The 22,601-nt window shown below is 39.7% G+C and overlaps 1 protein-coding gene across 4 annotated transcripts in view; it reads left to right on the top strand.

The window, feature by feature from the left end:
* The first annotated feature begins 409 nt into the window (after nucleotides 1-409).
* KHDRBS3 (KH RNA binding domain containing, signal transduction associated 3) overlaps nucleotides 410-22,601 on the top strand; it is a 98,920-nt gene continuing 76,728 nt past the window's right edge. For all 4 annotated transcript variants that reach the window (XR_012624314.1, XM_074834276.1, XM_074834184.1 and 1 more), the window contains exon 1: nucleotides 410-927. Coding sequence is in view for 3 of the 4 variants with exons in the window: in XM_074834276.1 (XP_074690377.1) it covers nucleotides 840-927 (88 nt within the window). In the remaining variant the exon portion in view is untranslated. The remainder of the gene's footprint in view (nucleotides 928-22,601) is intronic.

Here is a 22,601-nt window from a genome sequence, read left to right as displayed (position 1 = left end):
AGGCCGCGCTCCTCGACTCCCCGCAGCCCCCCGGCCCCGCCGCACCCCGCGCCCGCTCCCCGCCAGGAGTCCGTGTGGGCGCGTTACCTCAGCGCCGCACCCGCCCGGCGCCAGCGCCACCCCCTACCCCGGTACCGAGGCGGGGAAGGACAAGAACAACAACCAACCAGAAGCTGCGGGTGGCTCCTGACTGACAGGCCGAACCACCCAATAGAAGCCGTCACTTGAGTAGGCGGGACGACAGTGGCGGGAGCTCTGCTCTCCCCGCCCATTGGGAGGAGCCGGGGAGCGGGGCCCCGGCCCCGGGCGTGGCTCGGCTTGCAGGGGGCGGGGATTACGGCCGCTTGGGGGCGTGGCCTAAGAGGGGGTATTTAAACCTGGCGCGGTGGGGCTCGGCCGGTCAGTCGGCGCAGCGCCGCTGGGGTGTGGGTCTGCGCCAGTCGGCTCACGGGCTCCCTTCGCTTCTACGCGCGTGTGTGCAGGAGAAGGAGGGGGTGGGGGGGAGCTGTCCCGCCTTGGTCAGCGTCTCCTGGGGTGCGTCTCTTCCTCCGTCCCTCCCAGCCCCCTGCGCCTCCGCAGAGGGATTTCTCCGAGCCCCTTGTCCGGTGTGGGGGGGCGTCCCCCCGGCCCGCGCCCCTTCCCTCCCCGCTCCCGGTCGGGGGTTTGCGGCGCTTCCCTCTGGATGCGTCCCCGCAGCCCCGGGCGGGAGGCGGCCAGGGGGAAGCGCTGCCGCCGAGGATTTACCGCCGCCTGGGACTCGGACCCGCGCCTCCGCCGCTCCCTTCCCCGCGGGGGCACCCGGCGCCCCGGCTCCGCTGCCGCTCCAGGCCGCCGCCGCCATGGACGAGAAGTACCTGCCCGAGCTGATGGCGGAGAAGGACTCGCTGGACCCGTCCTTCACCCACGCCCTGCGGCTGGTCAACCAAGGTGAGGGCCGGCGGGGGCCGAGCGGGGCCGCCTCGTCCCGCCGCGGGGACGAGCGGTACGGACGGGCTGGAGTTCGTGGCGGCCGCCGAGGGTGCTCGGGGAGGGGTTTACTGAAGAGAAAAACAGTTGGTGGGTTTTTCTTGTGTTCAGGCTGCTGGTGTTCACTGGCTCCTACCTCCTTCCCCTGGCAGGGCTGCGCGGAGGAGTCGGGGGTTCTCCCCAGCACCGGCGGCCGCTGCCCGGGCAGGGCTCTGCCCGCTGGAGCTCAGCGGCGCTTCCTGGGCTGCTCCTTTAGCAGACGGAGCATCTCCCCCGAGCAACAGCAAAGGCTGGGCTGCCTTCCCAAATCTCTCCTCTTTCATAGGTTTCTCTTACAAAAGCAAAGGCACGATCGCTCAGTGCTTGAGTTATTCTAAGTTGAATTGTTGTGTAGAACAGCTTGGGTCTTCTGCACTCTGCTTGGGTTTCGAGTCGATTAAAACCCTGATAGGTGTTTCTGTTTTACCCTGCTAATGTGTTTCTGAACAATAAATAGCTTATTGTTTATGTATGGCCGAGCCTTTTTGAAAAGGAGCCTACAACCTGTGTCCTTTCCTAGGAACTTTTGGCTCTGCAACTAAATATTACAGAACCTACAATACGTTTTGGTGAATCTCTTAAAAACCCAAAAGTATATTTACTTTTGCAATTATGTAAGTCTAAATAATAAGCGATTCCTAACCCTTCTGCATCTGACATGTCATATAGGCTTTACAGTGCTAGCTCTGTTTTGATGCTGTACTGAATAGAAAAGTAATTCTGTGATCTACAATATGATTTACTGGAAACTTGGAAATATTGTATAATTGGCAGGTGACTTTCAGGTACAGCTGTGGAGAGACAAACACTTGCGATGGTCAAGGGAAATAAGTTATGAGCTGATCTTCTAATATAACTTAATGACAGCTGAAATGATTTTGGCTTCAACTGAAGTGATTACAAAGCTGTGCTAGTGTACTCTACTTCCTATAACAGGAATAGGTCTAAATCAATGTGGCTGCTTTTAATGCATGGTTGTAGTTTTTGATGTGTAATGGTCTGCAAATGCCCATCTCTAAATCAGGAGGAGAATCAACTATTGTCAGAAATATTCTGGAGTTAGGAGTAGCTGTCTCAGTTTCAGCTGTGGAATGTGTATGCCATGTGATTTGTAGCTGTGTGCCCTTGGACGATTGGTGTTTTGTGTTTTTTTCCTAACTGAATTTGTAATAATGTCACGGTTGACAGTGAGAGAAAGAGAGCTATGTTAATAAATAGATATTTGTATTGTTTGCTATAAATAAAAAAAATTAAAATTTAGCTTGATGGCTGAGAATTTAAGGCTGCAAATTAGTGAAGTTCTCCAGATAGTGAAGGAAGAATCTTTTTTTGCATATGTAAATTATTTTAGGAAGTTACTGTAGTATGTGATCTACTATTTTACAGCATTTATGGAAGTAGATATGACTGTATAACAGATCAAAATTTTGACTTTTGGGACTATGATAGTTTTTTGAGGTTCTCACTGAAATGAGAAATGAGAGGACAAACTTCTGCCTGCTTTCATCATGTAATACTTGGTATCTACATTTGTACTTTCAGTTCCAAAAATAAATTGTTGTCAGTGAAAAAAATGAATGTAGGTGAACATGTATCCAACCTTTTTATTCTAGTATATCTCTAGATTTTTTTACTTTGAAAGCGAAGTCTTGTGTTAAATCTGAAGTATTGCTTATGTTAGAGGCAGGTGGAAGAAGATTAAGCAGGGTAACTATCAACTGGTTAACAGTAGTGTAAAATGCAAAATTGTATAGTATCTATGTAAAACAGATATTTTAGGCAGCTGTGGAACCAAAGAACCACATAAGGTGAAGTGACTGTGTAATACAAGTAGGAAATGTCAGATGTTTTACAAACCTATCCTGTCATGACGGTAACTATCAGTGACTGTTTTTTCCATCTCAATTGTAATAATTCTGTGCAGTTAAATGAAGCAGAATATTAGTGGAAATATATGTAATAGTTCTGACTTTGTACTTCATATCTCAGGTGCACTGAATTCTTTCTATGATAGTTCAGTGAGCAGGTAAATGAAATGGCTTGTCTAATTTTAAGTGGGTTTGTGTAGTTTTTAAATTTAGAATAAAACATGTTTCTAAGTTTGGCTTTTTCCAGGTATGTGTGAGAATGTCTTAGCAGAGGTTTAAGGGCTTAAAATAACCAGCTTAATTATGTAATAGCATTTTGATGTCTTAATACTATTATATTTACTGTCTGTGTTTCCTGAAACTGAGATACGGTAGATCAGCCAACTTTCTTTGGAAACTCAAGGCTGATTTATAAGAATTGTGTAGTTGAATTGGTAAATCCTTCTGAGATGCTGAAGGAGTTGAAGTGTGTGTACTGCTTAGACAAGAGCCAAATTGCTAACAAATTTCTAACCATGTTGAAATTTGGTTTCTAGGGAAAAGTCCTGTGTCTAGACTTACAAAATCTGTTAATTATAGTTCTCAAATGGAAGTGGACACATTTGCATATTATGCTTATAATTAGAAATTGTAATTTGGGTATGTACAAATTACATAATTTTAAATGATACAGGGAAAAAGTGGAGCTTGACATGCTTTGAGTTCCAGGGTAGCCTTTCAGTTTAAAAAAAACAATGTGGAGATAACTAAGATGCTGCAAGAATACTTCTGTGGGCAGTATTATTAATCTATATTTCAGAATTAAGAGGTGACATCATCTTCTCTTGACTGAATAGAACCTTGTTTTAAGCATTTTGAAAACATTAAAATCCAAGATCAGTATCCTCTATTGTGTCTGCATGGTAGTGCTGAGTTTTCTTGCTGAAAACTCTGCTCAGGTATTTGACTTGTCTATTTGGGATACAAATATGAGCTATTACTTAAATTTTGCTTTAAACAGTCATTGAAACATTCAGCTGCTGCTTAAATTTTAGAACAGTAGGAAACTTGCAGGAGACTAGACTGTGTCCTTTGCTCTAAGATTTGAATATTAAGCTTTCCTAAAAAGGATATTTTTTCCTGTAAACCTTTAAATATGTTACATAGATTGGAATTAAACTTATTTTACATGGGTAGTAAGGTGACCATGCTAATAGTGTTAATTTCCAGCTGGTACCAGACAATGGTAACTAGAACATTATGTCCAATTATTATCTTATTGTAACTTATGTAATTGAAGAACCTTGTGAAGAATGACATTCTGTGAAGAAGCAAGAGTTTAGTACATATGGATTTGTATTTTTCCCATTTACAACTCAGGTGCTAATTTTCATGCAAAATTTGAAAAATGTATGTGAAAGTGATGCTTGATTCTTGTTCATCATTGCAAGGCACTGAGTAGCTTTATTTTTTAACCTTTTTGAGACCTTTATTTTGAAGACTGACCTTATTTGTGTTTGAGGTTGTATGTAAATGTTGGCAAATGTACAGGTGTAATGTTGATTGTCATAATTAAAGTTCATGAGTGATGCTGTAAAAATATTGAAAGATCTGTATAGAGAAGAGTTGCTTTATCTTCATTGTCTTCGTTACATCTATGCATAGTATTGATTTATGAAAGTATTTGTGAATGTTGGGTGAAGTATGTGAAATTGCAGATGTAAGAAGCTGACTGTAAATAAAACATGTTGATACCAGACATGTTTTGTAACAGGGCAGACATTAAAACGGTTGCCTGGCAGTTGTTTGATTTGTGTACTGTTAAATGTGTAGGTGGAGAGGACTCTGTAATCAAAGTTAGGGCAGCTGAAATCCTTATGAGTCCCGGTGCCATTGCTGAGAGAACTCTTACGGCTCTGTATGTTGTACCAGTGGAATTCTTCCTTACAAGCTCATTTTAGCTTTGAGATGTGAGGTAATAGCTTAAATTGGTAAGGCTTCCTTTAAACTGTCAACAAGATGTACAGGAATAACAAGCCTTCCTATCAGTAGATGGCTGTATGTGCTAGCTGTATATTAAATGATGTTACTGAGCCGTGTGTCTAGTTGTGAACAGTAGAGACTTGCTGGTTCTTGTGTCAAATTTTGTGTAGGAGTTCAATAATAAAATAGACCAGCACCTCCCTAAATAGCAGAGAGCATGGAGTGTGAGGAAAAGTATACTGACTTTCTGCATTGTGGAGGATAACTGTCTTAATATTTAGCAGCTAAGGGGTAGCTTTGTAAAAATGATTGAAGTAGGAACTTAATAAATTAATGTTCTGTAGATGTTATTGATTTATGAATAAATCTATCTTGATATGCAAGGGCTCCAGGGTGCTTAGCAAGGATTTTCTTTAATTTTTCAGAAATAGAATTTTATTTTTTCACAATCCTAAAAGATATACTTGATGATATGTAGTAAGTATCACATACATATGCTGTGATATAAATAATCAGTTTGCTACTGAATCATCCACTTTCCTCTGAGAACAGGCATTTCATGGCATGGAACAGACATGCACGGTGCTGCTTGTTTCCAGTGCCTAATGGTGTTACCTGTACTCTGTTGCTGTGTAACCTCAAACTCTCCTTCATTTCTTGCAGTCTCAATCATATGAGCAGCACTTGTTTCAAGTGTCCTACTCTTGGAGGCTGGCAAAACACTTTATGAAGGGCATAGGTGTTTTGTAAAGCAAATTATAGCTGAAATCTGATTGGGTTTTAAGATTACTCAGGGCATCCTATTAATTTGAATAAAATAGTTCTGTAATTTGCCCTTCAGACATATTTTTTTTAGATGGCGAGTCACTAAGTTGTCTTAGAGGTTAACTAGAAAGAAGAAACTCTTCTGTCTTCTAGTAATCAGACTTCAAAACAACAGTCTATGAAAATGCACGGCGGGAATTGGTTATTTGGCAGGCTCAGTGTGATGAGAAATTTAAGTGACAGTAATAGGAATGGATATGGTGTGATGGCAGCACCGTAAAACCAGGGAAGGCTGACTTTGGTTCTATTTCTGTTTTCTTAAAACAGCATGAAAAGTAATAAGACTTGGAGTGAAGAAGGCATATTTCAGAAGATCGTCCCTCATGTCTCAGCCTCCCTTGCTCAGTAACACTTCAAAATTTCACGTTTTTATAATGGTTGGCTCCTTGCTTTTACTGCAGTGAAACTGTATTGGGAAAGTCACAGGATTTATTAACAATCAGATTCTAGTCTTGGTCTCTTAAATGGCTGGGGAAGCAATTTATCAGGTATTCCAGTCATGTTAACAGGGCTGCTGTGAAATGCCGCTAAAGATAATCATACATACTTCACCCTAGGCTCATCTGCTCTGAAGCATGACTCTAGCCTGCAGCCACCCACCAATGATCACATTTAGTCTAAAGCTGACTTCTAATTCACTTGCACACTTACTTTGGCAGTCAATGAGAGAGATCGAATTTAAAGGTTTCAAATTTAGACTGACATGGTTTGTCACTTTCAATCCTTTTCGACACCAGCCATGCAAATTAAAACTGTAACCTTCTGAGTACTTATTTACTGGAGAAATCAGAAAGAAGGTCACAGCACTGAATGGCTGCTCTTCTGGCCTGTGGCTTGTTTGACTTTAACTTGCATGTACTTAAAAAAATCTATGTATGTAACCTTTCTGCCCTCTGAGTTTTTTTCCACCCCCTCTGACTTCAAGTATAATTAAGAATTTAGGATGAGCTTTGATTTGAAAGAATTGGGTATCAAAGTTCAGAGTTGAGTAGCCTCTGTAAAGCATTCAGTGTGGTATTGCATGACTTTTTAATTAGTATTTAGCAGTTTCAGTAAAAAGCATGTTTAAACGGATTAACTGGTAACTGACACACCTAATATTTTATGGTGAATTAACTGACTGTTCTTAGCTGAGCTCTGCAGGAATCTTGCAAGCTTAATGTTTACATTACTAATACAGTTTTTCAAATAGAAAAATGATAAAGGACAGGGTGCTTATACTGGGCAAGTGGAGTATCTTGATGAAGTGGGATTATCTACCCCTGAGAGCTGTGAAGGCAAGTCTCACCTGCACAGTGGGAGCTGCATGGCAGGGGGTGGTAGTTCTGGGAATTACTTTAGAGCCACACATTGCTAGCTGACTGTGACTCCCAAGTACAACACTAGCTAGAAAATTAATATCTTCATGGCCTTAAGCTAAGACCATAAGGACATATGGAGTAGGGAATTTCATTTTCTTGTGACATTCTAGGTGCAGAAGTCCATGTGTCTTAATCTTTGAGAAGATCATGGAAAAAACCACAATGCTTTGCAAGCTTGAGAAGGTCTGTAGGCCTCTTGCTGGTCTAATTGCTTTGTGAAAGTGATCCTTAACCTGTGGTTTGAGTGCTTTACTACCTTCACAGAGGTAAATAAAGGTGCTAAGAGGCCCTTTAAACTGATGATGAAATGCCTGGCCAAAAAAGTGCAAATGAAAAAAAGCACAGTGCTTTAGCAATGGATGATTAACTCCTAAATCAAATATGGTAAAACTGGTAGATTTTTGCATCTCTTAACATCTTTGATTCAAAATTAGATGCATGTCTGGACACTGGATCTTGACTAAATTGTTAGGCTCTTTACTGAACTGTCAATGACTTGGTATATACAGTGGATGTAGGCTGGCTGCTTATGACAAGGAGCAAATTAAAGAGCAGCAGCTGGAGAGGTGGAATAAAGAAACATTTTTAAGCTGAAGAAGCTGTATTTTTGAGTGTCTCAACAGCTGAGCAATGCATGTGTTATCCTTTCTGTTTATCCTATCTTAAAATATTCCTTTGCTTGAACTCAACTTTGTCATGTTTATCACTTAATGTTCTTTTGTGTTGTCATTTTTCATCATTTTGCCTTATTGTCAAGGTGAAATTAATAAGAAACTGGAAAGTTAAATGGATTTCCTTCCTTCCTATTCTCCATTTCCAGTTGCTTTTTTGCTGGCTGCCTTCCATTTCTTATTTTGATGTGTTTATCAGACTTCTGGCTTCAGCTAGCAGCTCAAACAGTAACAAAGTTGCAAGGTGGCAAACAAATGTCAGTTTAATTCTTGTAGTTGGTAAATCTTTCACTTTTTTTGGCCTATATAGGTGTTCTTTTATAGGTCTTTATTTTCTAGGAAGAATTTCTTGACAAAATAATTGGAAACCTAAAAGATTAGAAATCATTTCAGTAGACCTATTGTTCTTGCACTTAATCCAAAAGAAAATTTGTAAAAACAAATGCTGCTGTGCTGATCTTGGTATAATGTAGTGACAGTCAACATGTGAATTTGCAAATCCTTTGAGGATTTACTGGTTTTCATCAACTTTATTAATCTGTTTGGGTTATACAAAAGGAATAGTCAGTAGGGGAAGATGCCTTTTCATGGACCAGACAGAAAATCTAGGAAGTCAGAATTGTTGCTGTTGCTCTGATACTGAATGCTTGAAGAATAAATGCATTTGTAGTCTCTTACAGCCTCTATCCAGTAACAGTACTCTGGAAAAGAGATGTGTTTGAAAGCAAGAAGTTTTAGATATTTTCATCCAGTTTTTCCTGCTACATTGGGATAATGATGTTTTTGAAAGCTGTAGAAATGGAAGGACTGCTTTTAATGAAGTCATTCTTCCTTTCATGTGTTTCCAGTTACTGATAATGGACAAAAGTTTTTGTTACTGGTTCATTTTGATCTGTGTCTTAATCAACTAGAGGTGGTGGTGAAGCACCAGTCCTGATATGTCTCTGGTCAGCAGCCCAGTTTCTGCTCCCTGGGCTTCTTAACCCTCAGATACTGAGGATCTCCTCTTTTTGTTGTTTTCTGCAACTAAGCAGAAATGATGTACGCTGTTGTATGCAGACTTGAGCAATACAGCTCTATGGGGTAAACCTGTAAAGTAAAAAAATCACCCTTTTCTGCCCACCTCCAATGTTATGTGATAAATTCCACTTTTGCAGAAGTGAAAAAGACTAAGGTCCATCATGTCTGGTTCTTTTATGGCTTTTTGTTATACAGCATATATCCCTTCCAGTATTTTTTCTCTTCTAGACTTGCCTTCACACAGTTTGAGTATAGTGTTCTTGGTTCATTTGTGCAGTCATAAAAGTTCAGAAACCTAGTGTTGATTTTTCTTTACTAATTGTCTGTTTCATGACCACTTCCAGCCAGCTTTTTTTAGTATAAAGAAGTCCTAATTTTAAGGAAGAAAGTAGTGCCACAGCTGAGTGTTCTGCCTTCCTTACAGGGCTTCCCCAAAACTTCTGTGGGAGGTGGAGTTTCTCAAAGTGAATCAGTTTCTTACTCATGATTTGACTCAGTTTCTCCATTTAAATCCTGATGTGTGTGGAAGGGCTAATCTGCTTCACCGTCTGCTTCACAGCAGATAGGCTGCAGTGATACCTTTAGTTTTAGTTAACACTTACTGCTCTTCTAGAGATATCCTAATGGTATCCTAGGCTGACTAGTCTGCCAGGTGAAATGTGGCACTTTAGTACTCGATTTTAAGACTTGGACTACAGTGGTCCAATTTGTCTTGTGTAACACAGAGTGGCCTTAAAGATACTTTTCACTTATCATATACCCTTGACCTTTTTATTATACCATGCATCCATGGTCTGGAAAAATGATTAGGTTTTTATTGGCCTACTGTATAAAAGCATACAACAGAAGATTTATGTTTTAAAGCTTAATGTATCTGTTCAGACATTTTTCTGCAGACACTTGAAGTCTTCACAGAAGCCTGTTAATACCATGTGAAACAAATGTTGGGAATGATATATGTGTAGTCATACAAAATGCTTGTGAGGGAATTAATGGCTTAAGATTTCTTCCAGCCTTATATTTTCCTGTGAATTTGGATAATTATGAAGTATTAATATGAGCAGAGTGGAAAGAGCAGAAGTGTTCCACAATGAGCTTTCTTGTAGGATACCCATAGAGCGTCTTAAATATAGTGATGCTGAAATCTTGAAGATAAAATTCACCTGGGAAGGTTTTTGGACGCTATCTCTGTATCGGGAAACTCGGTTGCATTAGCAGCAGATCACAAAGTATTAGAAATCATCACGCAGCTTTTATTTTTGCGTGGAGCTTTTTCTGAAGGGCTTTGTAGACAGTTTGGGGGGATTATTTCCGATAGAGCGCAGCCTGTCTCTTCAGGCTGACGGCACCGCGCCGTCCCTGCAGTGCGGGCGCGGCGTCACCAGGGGGAGCGGGCGCGCCCCAGCCAGCCCCGCCGGGGCTCCGCGGGCAGACGGGCTGGCGGGAGGGCTGCCGCCCCCCCCCCCCCCCCCCCCCCAAGGAACGGCGGGGGCTGCACATGAGCGCTGCTGCCCTCGATGTTGGCTTGGCCCAGGAGCTCAGGCAGCCACGTGTGATCTGTCAGAGGGACCTGGGGGTGTTGATTGCCAGCCGACTGAACATGAGCCAGCAGTGTGCCCAGGTGGCCAAGAAGGCCAATGGCATCCTGGCTTGTATCAGCAATAGCGTGGCCAGCAGGGACAGGGAAGGGATCTTGCCCCTGTACTCGGCACTGGTGAGGCTGCACCTCGATGACTGTGTTCAGTTTTGGGCCCCTCACTACAAAAAGGACATTGAATGACTGGAGCGCGTCCAGAGAAGGGCAACGAAGCTGGTGAAGGGTCTGGAGCACATGTCGTACGAGGAGCGGCTGAGGGAACTGGGGGTGTTTAGTCTGGAGAAGAGGAGGCTGAGGGGAGACCTCATCGCCCTCTACAACTCCCTGAAAGGAGGTTGCAGAGAGCTGGGGATGAGTCTCTTTAACCAAGTGACAAGTGATAGAACAAGAGGTAATGGCCTCAAGTTGCGCCAGGGAAGGTTTAGACTGGATATTAGGAAGCATTTCTTTACAGAACTGGTTGTTAAGCATTAGAATGGGCTGCCCAGGGAGGTGGAGTCCCCATCCCTGGAGGTGTTTAAGGGTAGGGTTGACATAGCGCTAAGGGATATGGTGTAGTTGGGATCTGTCAGTGCCAGGTTAATGGTTGGACTAGATGATCTTCAAGGTCCTTTCCAACCTAGATGATTCTGTGATTCTGTCTGCATCAAAACCACAGGTCCCTCCTGAAAGCTGGTACTTGGTTAACTGAGACTGCAGCCCTTAAACTCATTTTGTCAATGTTACTTCCCATGTAGATTCACTATGTGAATATAAAAAGTTGGTGCTCAAGGTATAAAGACTTTAATTGGTAACTGACCTGTTTGAAATTAGCACTGGTTGCATCTTTCTGCTCAGCCATCTCGGAGCTGTTTGTCTTTACTGCTCATACCTTGGTCACAAGCTTAGGCTCAAATACAAACTGAGTGCTGCTGCTGTGATGGAACTGCCTTATCTTTGGACGCAGGGTTTCCAAATACAATTGAGATATGGATGGGACCTGAAATAGCTTTGGCCTGTGTGGTTCTCTTGATATATACTTTATTAAGACTGCTGTCAGTCAGTCCAATTTCATAAGTGTTGAATGAAGTTTTAAAAGAAATACTTTGCCAGACTTCTGAACTTCTCTTTTAGAATATCACATTATTATCAGCTGATTAAATGGAGAGTGTGGGGAAACTACCATAATGTTATTTATAAATAATTTGTTCGTAGATGCACTTACAGAATTTACAGATCTCCTGAAATAATAGGCCTTGTTTGGAACACCAAGTAATAGTTCACATAGCTCGATATAAGGTTAATTAAAAGTGCTGATGTATATTTCATTATCACATAAGTGGCAAGTAGCTGCCTGTGAGATCAGCTCTATGAAAAGCTCTAGACAAGTTATCCTTTCTAAATTAATGCCCTGATAGAGGAACATGGATGTGATTTGCTTTCTTAACCAGTAGATCAGTTTCTTTAGACTTCAGTGTATGCTGAGCATTGTGCTAACATAATGTATTTTCTACCTCTGAGTAGCTTATAGGTCCTCAAGGCACTGATCCTTTATTTTTGTCAATGTGCTCAAAGCAATGACCAAAGCTTTCAATGACTGCTTGTCTAGGCTAGAAGGCTACCTGTTATGGTGGCTTGCATGAAGATGATGCTGAGAAATTAGCTACTCCAGGCACTAAAATACTCAGCTTGCTGGATAGCCTCCTGCTTGGTCTTTCTGATGGGGAAGACAGTGAAACGGATAGAAAAAATTGAGTCAGAAGTACTTTTTTCACATTTGGATGAAATAGGACATAAAACTATGGGTTTCATTCTGTACAGTCCTTTCAAAATCCTTTGCTTAATATTATTGTGTTGGGGTAATACCTGACTAGAGCTCAAACCTATATCTTATAGTGAGTGAATTTTTCAGAAGTGACTACTCATTATTTGTAAATCTGTGAATTATGCTAATAATGTAGGTATGTCTTGTCAGTATTTGAATGAGGTATTTTTAGGCACCTCATTTGAAAGGTTTTGGTGCTGTTATCAAAGCTGGAATTTGAAGCTTTTCTGCAGTGTCATCTGAAAAGAGCTGAGTGCAGAGAATACAGAAAGCAAACATAGTTGCTTTATTCAGATTCAGCACCTTAAAACATGGCTGTGCATGCTTGTCAGTAATGGATGTCAAGCTGTGTTGTAGTAAAGCAAATGTCAGAGCATTATTTTCTCTTTATTTTACTGATGACTAATTAGCTATTTGAGCTGTATCAATTATAGTCAATCAGCTTTTAGTAATAACCCCTTCTCCTTTACCTGACAGTAGTTCATTCTCAAGACAGATATCCTGACATGGGAGAAATTTTTACTATTCTGTTAGGACTTCAATTAGTTACATGTAAATGCAATTTCAAGCTAGGCCATGAAATGAAGAAATAAGAGCAGATGGCCCCTTCAGAAAAATAGATTAAAGAGAATAGATGCTCCTGGCCAGCTACATAGTTAATCCCTTGCTTCTTGTCAAGAGGTACTGCCAATAGTTATTATGCAAGGGTAAAATAAAAGCTGTATGAATTCAGTGGAAAAAAGCTTTTCCTCATTCCCAGTTCTTATAATTTAGTGTTCATATTTTTAAGATACAGCTATATATAGTAAACTGGAGTAGTAACCTGTTAAATTAGTTGTGTGTTGCTTCAGAAAGCGATATTACAGAAAAGAGCAATCCTGGGAATGGAGTTGAATTTATATTCAACAAAGATTCATCCTAGCATTTCTGGTATTTTCTTGCTCTGAAACACTGATGGTTGAGCCTTTAAACCCTCATGTCAAATTTCGTGGAGGTGTATTTCTCCCGATGGCTTGAGGAAGAGTTTAACTTCTCCCTTGTTAAATGTTCTTTCCAGATTTATTATTAGTGGACAGTCAGATCTTTCAGTTCAGTTAAGCACCTTTATTTCTTTGGTTATGCAAAGTAGCACATTACAGCATTTCAGGTGGTTATTCTGTTTGTAACTAGTAAATCATTCCTGCACTTGCTCTAAAATCAATGAATCAAGAAGGGGAAGTGGATTTGAAAGTTAATATACACATGAACCATTTTTTAGAAGGACTTATGCATGGAACAATAAGTACCCATTATGACTGCTTTGGTCTTTTGTTCTTCCCAAGTGCACATCTATGCTTTGCTTCTCTCTATTAGCAAAGAGTGATAGAACAATTGACCATATTAAGTGGTTATTGCTGTCTCAGATGTCCTTCATCCTTTGGGCACCTAGACCCTGAATTTCTTAGGCAGCTGCATTTTTTAAATGAATCCCCTTTGTTACCTCTTTTAAATGCATCCCCCTCTGCTACATCTAGAAAGTAACTTGCTTCTATACTTCTAGAAAGTGAAACATAGAAATTTCCTTTCCCGTATAGAAGCAATTCTGACATCACTGAACCAAGCAGTAATGGCACCTCAGGTTCTTGGTGTTGACACTTCTCTTATTGTTTCTTGGCAGACAGAAGTGATGAAGGAGCAGTAACTTGAATATATGGCATTATGAAGGCAAGTGGGGGACAGGCAGTGCAGGTGTCTGTGGCTAGTAGCAGCTTCTGCATTTTCCCAGCACTACTAATATCAATATGACAGTACAGTTTTGGTTTTGCTGTCTCACCTGGACTGTAGCTGTACTTCCCTGGCTGTGAATTGTTCCACTGCACTTAAAGATGTCAGCTGCCTTGTGCATGTGGCACCTAGTAGTTATTCTATGTAAAATCTGTAGAAATGTACTGAAATCTGCTATTTAAACCATTAAGTACAGGAATTCCTCCCATAAGAAAATTCATAGCACACACAGTCATCACTGGGAAAACAGTTGTATTCAGTGAAAGCTGGGATTTTGAAATTGGCTGGATTAAAACTAAAACAGTAACATTCCTAAAATTTATCCCAACTACAAGATAATGTGATTTCTGAAACTGCAGTAAAACTGAGGTATTACATTTTCCACTTCCATATAAGCACTCAATTTTAAACGGTCTTCAAAACAAATTTGTAAGACAAATGAATTTGCAGTATCTTGACTGCTGAGTAGTCACACTGAACATCATGCAGGTATTCTGTTTCTTGTAGCTGTAACATAACCATGTCTATTGGAAAGAAACTTGACCTTGAGCTTTTAAAAATACTTTTTACTGAAGAAGTTTTTCTATAAAGAAACTTACTAAGCTGAAATATATGATGTAAAAGGAACTGTATGGTTTTACTTAAGCCAAAGACACTGTCTTTACATAAAAAATTATAATTCAGAGCTGTTTCCTATAGCAGGGAAAACCATACCATAAATGCTCCTAAAACAGTAGTGTATTTTAACTTCTTTGACAAGGTATATTTCAGCAAAAGCTCACTGGTGTAAGTTGGTAGTTACTTCAGATACTTATGCAAGTATAAATCATGAAGGTCTGTTTCATTTTTTAAATCTGCAAAATTATGAGCAATGTGCTATTAGGTGAATGCTAGAAACACTAGTTAAAGCCCTTTCTCTGACAGATGCCACAGAAGTTGGAAGATGCTTTCTTCAGTGAAGGTGCTATGTGGATAAGCATGTGATCCTACAGAGAACAGGCTTGTTGCAGACCTAGATCTCACTACTTTCCTGGAGAAACTGGTTTGTTGGCAGAGATGTTAGTTCCTTCCCTCATGAGTTGCACTGGAATGAGTCCATAAGATGGACTTCAAAGGTTTATCACACTTCTAGGGAAGTGTGATCTTAGTCTAACATTCCATGAAGTGATTCAGCTGATTTTATGAGAATGAGTTGAATAGAATAATAATTGGAAACAACTGAATGTGATAGCAATATGCTTAGTTCTGGGTAATATCTATCTTCATACACAGAAAAGATATTTGCATCCACCTGCTATTGAGCATGTGGAAGGGAGAGTAATTAATGTTATCACTCTGCTAGTTAATTTTTAACTTGGATGCTGAGAGTTTTGAACACTCAATTTATGTTGAAGCTCATACATAAAATTTCCACATAAATTTTTTTAAGCTGCACTTTCCCATAGGGCATAAAAGTACAAGCTGCCTTTGTATGTTTTTTCCTGCCAAGCTATGTTACTGCAGCCAAGGACTGTAATGGATGATAAATAATAAAATAAAGTACTGCCTACAATAATTGTATCAAAAGTAGTTTTTGCCTCTTTTATCTGCTGACAGTGGGAGTAATGGCCTTCTGAAGGAGTTGAGGTGTTAGTCATCCAGAATGGTGTGCTGGAATTAGTCCCCTTTCTTCTACACGCACTAACTAACCTCTATAGGTTTGTTTTATACATCTGTGGACCAGAATACATGGATGCTTCAGGATCTCTGGGTTGCTACCTATTTCATAAGTATTCAGAAAGCATTTTTCAAATTCTTGAGCTCTAGTTTTGTTTTATGGATTAAAATACAGCCTATCCACAATGCTATGTCCCTTCACATTCACCTGTGGTTTCATGTTCTTTCTGTACAAGTTTACCTTTTCACACAGCTTGCACATCAGTAGTTTGTGCTTTAGTAGAACTAAAGGAATCTGGGCAATTTACATCAAAGGACCAGGAAGCTTGTGTTAGAATCAGCAAGCTGAGAAAATTGTGAACAGTAGGTTGAATCACCACAGATACTCATGAAGGTTACTCCAGCATATACTGTTTTCAATAGTTAATCTTTTCCAGGCTCCAAAGCAGTGGTAGCATTCACTTTCCTAGTTCACTTGACCAACACAGTATCACAGAATGTGTAGGTCTTCTCAGCTTCTGTAGTAGCAGTGAGATTATGCTTGTTGGTCGTGGTTATGTTGGATCCAGTGGGTATGAGTTTTCTAAGCCCCAACAGTGTCTGGTGCTAACTCTGAGTTTCACTAAGTTCAGCATAAGAATTTAGACACATTACAGGTACTTGTAGTAGCCTCATCTCTGTTCCTTTCCCTAACACTGAAATATGAATAAGAACAAGTTTTTATTGGACAGAAAAATGTATTTTAGACAGCATGGTGTTCTGGGAAGCAGTGGGAAGAGATGTGTGACTTTGGAAGAATGTGTAAGCTTTCAGCCATGCAGAGCAGAGTCATGGTGGGGTGGTGGAGAGGGGAAACAATGGACTGCTGTATGCTGGATCTGTCCAAATCTATTCCTCTGGACTATTGAGCATATATAATCCTATGATGCAACATTAATTTCTAGCATGCTTTCAGGTAATAAATTATGGCTTTCTGGGCTGCAGTATTTTATGAGAAGTCTTGAAGTGGGGGCAGAGTTCACTAGAACTAGTATTTTTTAAAAAATACCAAAGATTGAACAAATCTTTCCTTCAAAAAATCCTTTAAAAACTCTTCCGCAAAACAACAGAAATCAAACAAGCAGCTTGTTAAAACTTGCATCAGTGCTGACAAAAGAGGAAGGATCACCACTTTCACTGTGCTGGCAGTGCTGTTCTAGTGTGGCTCAGGATGATGGTGGCCTTTGCAAGCATGTGTTTCTGGGTAGTGTTCAGCTCAGGTCCTTGTCTGCAAAGCTGCTTTCTAGCTGTTTGGTTGCCACTCTGTTCTCGTGTGTGGGTTTATTCCACCACAGGTACAGGACTTTGTACTTCCCTTTGAACTTTGTAAGACTGCTCTACCCATTTCTCCAGCTCTTCAAGGTACTTCTGAGTGTCATTGTAACCCTCAGGTGTTAGAATCACTTTGCTCAATTTTCTATTATCTGTAAACTCGCTGAAGCTGCACTCTGTGCATCATCCAGGTCACTGATGAAGATGTTAAACAGCATTGACCCTTGGAGCACACCACTAGTGTCTGGCCCCCAGCTGGACTGGTGGTGATGCCACTAATCACAACCCTTTGAGCCAGGCAGGTCAGTCTTCAGTTGACCTCACTGTCCATTTCTCTAGCCTTTACCTTATCTGTTTACATGAGGATGGTATGGGAGATGGTATCAAAAGCCCTACTACAGATGAGATGAACAACATCAGCTACTTTTGTCTCATCTGTGGAGGTGCTCATATTGTTGAAGCCTCTCAGTTTTGTAAGATGTGGCTTCCCTGCTATGAATCCATGGAGACTACTCACAATCACCTTGTACTTCATATACTTGGAAATGGTTTTCCAGGGCTGTTTACAGCATCACTGGGATCAAAGTGAGTCTTACCATTATGGTGTTCCCCAGATCCTCCTCCTTGCTCTTAGAGATAGGACTGATACTTGCTTTGCTTCAGTCATCAAGAATGTTTCCTGATGACCATGACCTTTCAAAAAGAGTGGGCTGTCAATGACATCAGCCAGCTCCGTCAGCACTTGTGGATGTTTCCTGAAATTTCTGGTTTAGTGATGATTTTGGGGAAATTGTGACTTACAGAAGATGTGAATTGTGTTTTAATTGTGTTTATCAATAGAATATGACACATTCCTGAATTAAGAGTTGCCAGTGTGTGATGCTGTACCCTGGCCTTCTGTCAGTTGAGATGAAGGGTGCTGGCAAAGCTCTGGAGTTGTTAAAAATGATATTTAGAGAAGTAGGGGAAGATAACACTTTGTCTTGCTGATGGCTACATAAATCTTGTGTAATGCTAGGTAAACAGTGTACACTTATTTGTATAACCATCAATTATATAAAATAGGGGGATGGAATATACCCTACTAAGATGTGTTTTGGTAATGTAGGTATCTTCGAGATTAAATGTGATTTGTTTGAATCTATTGTCAGATTTTTAGACTATGCTGTCTTTGTCAGTGCCCTGAAGCTTTAAGTGTGATGTTTAATAGTGCTCAAGCCTGTCTGCTTTAGGGTTCAATAACTGGATGCGCTATGGCTAGTGTTTCAACTTGGCAATAGTTTAAAATCTTATATGCATATTAAGAGCTGGAGGTCCATTTTTCAAATGAGATCTGAATTATGATTTTCCTTCTTTTGTAAGTTGTCCAACGAATTGCAGAAGGTTTGAGTACTGCTATGTATATAATAAGGAAGAAAGGATATAGACCCTTCTTGATGATGCACCAAGATGACAAGTTAAATCTTGTGTAAGGACAACCTGATTGTGTTCATATATATAAATGAAAAAGGTGGAACAGCTTTTTGTAAGGGCTCTTGATACAGAATATTAATCTCATTTTGTCTAAGCCCTGTGCCCCGAGTAGTGTAAGATGATATGTGTTGAATCCCCTTCTGAAATACGTAATGGCTTTCCATTTGAAATCTGCATCCAAGGTAGCTTTATATCTATACTGCCAATTGTCATGTTTGCACATGCTGCTTTGAGGGAACTCCCTGAGGCTCATGTTTAAAACTCTAAGCAATGTCTTCTAAAGATAAAGATCACTTAATACTACCTCCTCCATTTTTTGTTCCTACCATACCATCTAAATAGTTTAGAGGGCTTCCAGAGCTTTGACTCTGGGGCTTGTGGGCTACATGTACTGTCATAGGGAAGCACAAAAAAGTACTTGCAGAAAGGGAACCTTATTAGCTACAGGCTATTGTGCAGTAGATACAGTTGGTGAAAAGGAGACAGTAAGGGTCCTTTTTCAGACACATGCTACTTCTAGGAAGGATCATAAGGTGCCTGAGCCTTTAAGAAATGTCTGTAGGTCCAGCCTTCTGCTCAAAGGACAAAAGCCAATGCTCTTGCCAATATTCAGGCAGCAAGATTAGGTGTTGTGGAAGCAGGGAGGAACATGTTAGTCCAGTATATTTGTCCTGATAGGATGTAGCATTCAAGTTTGAAGTATTTGTGTGTAGGACATCGGGTACTGTTTTTCCACATGTATGTTGAAGTTGCCTTTGGAATTCTTTTATTTTTAAATTATGGAACAAATGAGTTAACTTTTTTGCAGTTAGTGGATTCCTGACCCTTGCTAATGTAAAACACTCATGTTTAAAGCAAGCTGTCAACAGTAGGTAAATCATATAAGAAATTTTAGCACTTTGTTATGAGTTCAGAAACTCTTCACTGAGATAAATAGTAATTTTCTGTGGAGTAGGGTGGGTATATGGGACAGAAGCCTGTGTTTACATCTTGTTTTTTTCTGGAGCAAGACTGACAACATCTGTTACTATCTTACATTATTTTTGACAGTTTCTACTGTGGTACTTTCTACTCTATTGCTAATATTAATCAGTCTAAACGGATTTTAGTGGAGTCACTTTTGATGTGACGGTAATAGGTGTTCAATTAGTTTTGAATTGCTTAAATAAAAAGGCCTATTCAAAATATTTGTCATATTGGTGACTGAAATGTATTTTCAGATCAGTGCAGACAGTAGTACTTAAACTGTAAAATAGAACTTACAATGCCTGTGAATGCAATTTAAATAAAGATTGGTTTGAGTCCTGCAAGAGGGATATTATTAATTTGAGTATTCTGAATGCTGTAGACATCATTCTAGCATGAACCACTCATTTTGTTGTAAATTCAAATTAGATTCATTGTCAGTTGCTTCTACAATATTAAGGTGGCATATGAAAGAGTTATTTGGAATTCAACTATTGTAATAAAGTGTGTTTGTTGAAACAAATTCCTATGTTTCTTATGCACAGTTCATGCTCTAATGTATTACTTTTTATGCCAGATCAGAATTAGGACCTACTGTGGAGGCTAAACTTGTGTTCTAAAAAGGCTTTTTTAAAGTATCAAAATGATGGCTGAAGAGGATAGGTGGAGTTTTCTGAAGCTCATAGAGGAATGGGGATGGATGCAGTAATAGAGCAGCTGCATTAAAATTTGAAAAATTTATTGCATTTTTGATTTGAGTCTTTTAGGCCCATTCAGAATGGATCTAGATGTAACCATTCCACATATTCCACTCCCTTATTTTAAAATAATTTTTCAGGCTATTGTTTACTTGATTACTTTGATGCTCTAATTTGCCTTTTTCATGAAGATACACTAATTTTGCTTTGGAAATACCTTGTGGGTGAAAAAAGGGGTATTTGTCCAAGCATTTACTTATGTCAGAAAAAATGTTTCATTGCTGCTCTTAATTGTGTTTTTTCTCAGGGATTGAGATGCTACATACAATTCAAACTGAGAAAATCTGCATCTTTTGTGAAGGTATACACAGAGAAACTGCTTTAAAGCTAACTTGACTAGTCTAGACATGTTTTAAGTACTCAGAAGCAGGAGGGTAAGTTTACCTCTTCTGTTTAGTGCAAAAATTAGGAAAGTTGTCCAGCTTCCTACTGATAAGAGGACAGGGAGAGTGAGCAGTTAAGTAGGTCTTAGAGCCTGCTTTCAGGAAATCTGTGGTTTTAGAAAGTCTTTTGAAATGTATTAAAGCCTTAGTGTGATTCTTGTTCAAGTTTATATTGTGCAGTACTATTTTCAGCTGAAAAAAACAAGAAATATTTGTTGGAGAGCTACTGTTTCAGATAACTTCTAATCATCCCATTAGTGGGGGCAGAGAATAAAGGAGTCCAATGTAAGAGATACATAATCTGAAGCACAGTTGAGACCATTTTACTATGATGATGAGATTAAGCTCTCAATATCATCAAAATTAGAAGTATTGTTGGGTTTGTCATTGTATGTTACTGCACTTTGGATTTGCCAGAACGAGTCATGGAAGGACTGTGAGCATTAAATCAACATTCACCATAGCAGACTTTCTATGATTTGGCTTCATTGCAAAAGTTCTAACTGCCAATATTTTCAGAACAGGTGTGCTTCAAATGTGCCTTCTGAGATAAAGTGTGGATCTTGCCACAATGAAAATTTTCAAACAAGAAACAGTGTAGAATGCTCAAAACTTCAAAACATTACTTTTATATCATGAGTAATCACAAAGGCTGTTTCAGCAGTACTTACTGATACTCTGAACTGTAAGGATTGTAGAAAGTTTGAAGAAACTCAATTAATAATATCCATGGCTTTTTCTTCATTAAAGAAAAACTATTTTTGTTCTGAAATTCTGCTACAGTGACTTGGAGTCCCCCTCCTTCTCTGCAAGCTTGTCTCTTATTAAAGCTTGGGTGTGTTCCTTAAAGGAGATATTTATAAAATGTAAAGTAGTAAGCCATTTTCATTTTTTCTAATGTGAAACTATAGGTAATCATACTGTCAGACCAGATATCCATCTAGCTCTGTTGTATCTCCAGCAGTGGTCAATTGCAGTGACTTTTTCCAGGAAGTAGAAGGACAGGGAAAGTATATGAAGATACTTCCACAGCCTTCAATTTGACTGAAGAGCTTTCTGAATTGAAGATGGTGTGTTTAAGTCAACTATGAAATCTTGAGAATTTATTGAGCAGTACTGTTATTGGGGCATGCTTCAGTAGTTGTGTAACAAACTTGTTTGATCAACTTGGTCTAAATTTTGATGCTTCTTAGCTACAAGCCAATAAAATTGGAATTGTCCAAATACAACAGCAGCAATATATTTTGCTTTATAGTCTTAGTAATTTGCAAAACTACTTCAGTGTATTTCAGTCAGACCTTATTCAGGAGTATTTCTGAAGGACAATGTTGTTATTACAATATTTTCGTTTTCAGAATTAATGTGGGAACTATTTCTAGTGAAATTGCAGTGCAGTTCTGTCAATCCCCTGTTTTCTGAAGCCATGATCATTTTGGATGTCCTAGAATTTGAGCCTTGGATTCTTCACTTGTTCTTCCATCTGAAGTAGAAAAAATTAGTATGAAATGATTTGGATTTTATAAGATGTCTGATAAGCCTTCTGAATCTAAGGAAAAATAGTAGAATGTAGAATACCTGGTTCTTGTTTTGGAAACGTAGTACTAAGGACAAATGCAGTAAACTTTTCTGTGTACTCTGATGTTTGATCTTACATTGATTGTAATGCTTTAGTACGGACAAATACAGAGCATCACTTTGTTTTGTGTTAAACACAAGTATTTATATTGGCTTAGCAGGGAGAGCTGGAATCCTGGTTTCTAGTTCCGCCGCAGGAAGATTAATTCTACCTAAAGATTAACATGAAACAATTCTACTTTGTCATTATCTGATGTATCTAGCAACATTATTCAGTGAATTAACTGAGGAGTAATCATTGCTTAGATAGATGTCTCTGCTATGATTAAATGTAAAGAAAAAAATCCATGCAGTTACTGCTTCATCCAGTTAAGTTCCTGGACTGCTGCATTAGCTGCATGCTTGGTCTGAGAACATGGGATTTTAATCTCTAGCATTATGGGAAGCTTTAATGACATGTTTACTTACTATTTGTGATCTAGGAAATGTCATTGCTTCATACAGCTAAGCAGTACAGAATGTAATCTAAGGATTAGGAAAAAGCAAATCTTCCTATCTATTTGACCTTGAAAATCTGATTGGATTTCCTGTGTGATCTGGCA

This window comes from Strix aluco, chromosome 1 (assembly GCF_031877795.1).
Source record: "Strix aluco isolate bStrAlu1 chromosome 1, bStrAlu1.hap1, whole genome shotgun sequence".
NCBI classification, from domain to species: Eukaryota; Metazoa; Chordata; class Aves; order Strigiformes; family Strigidae; genus Strix; species Strix aluco.
This window is presented reverse-complemented; position numbering and strand designations above follow the sequence as displayed.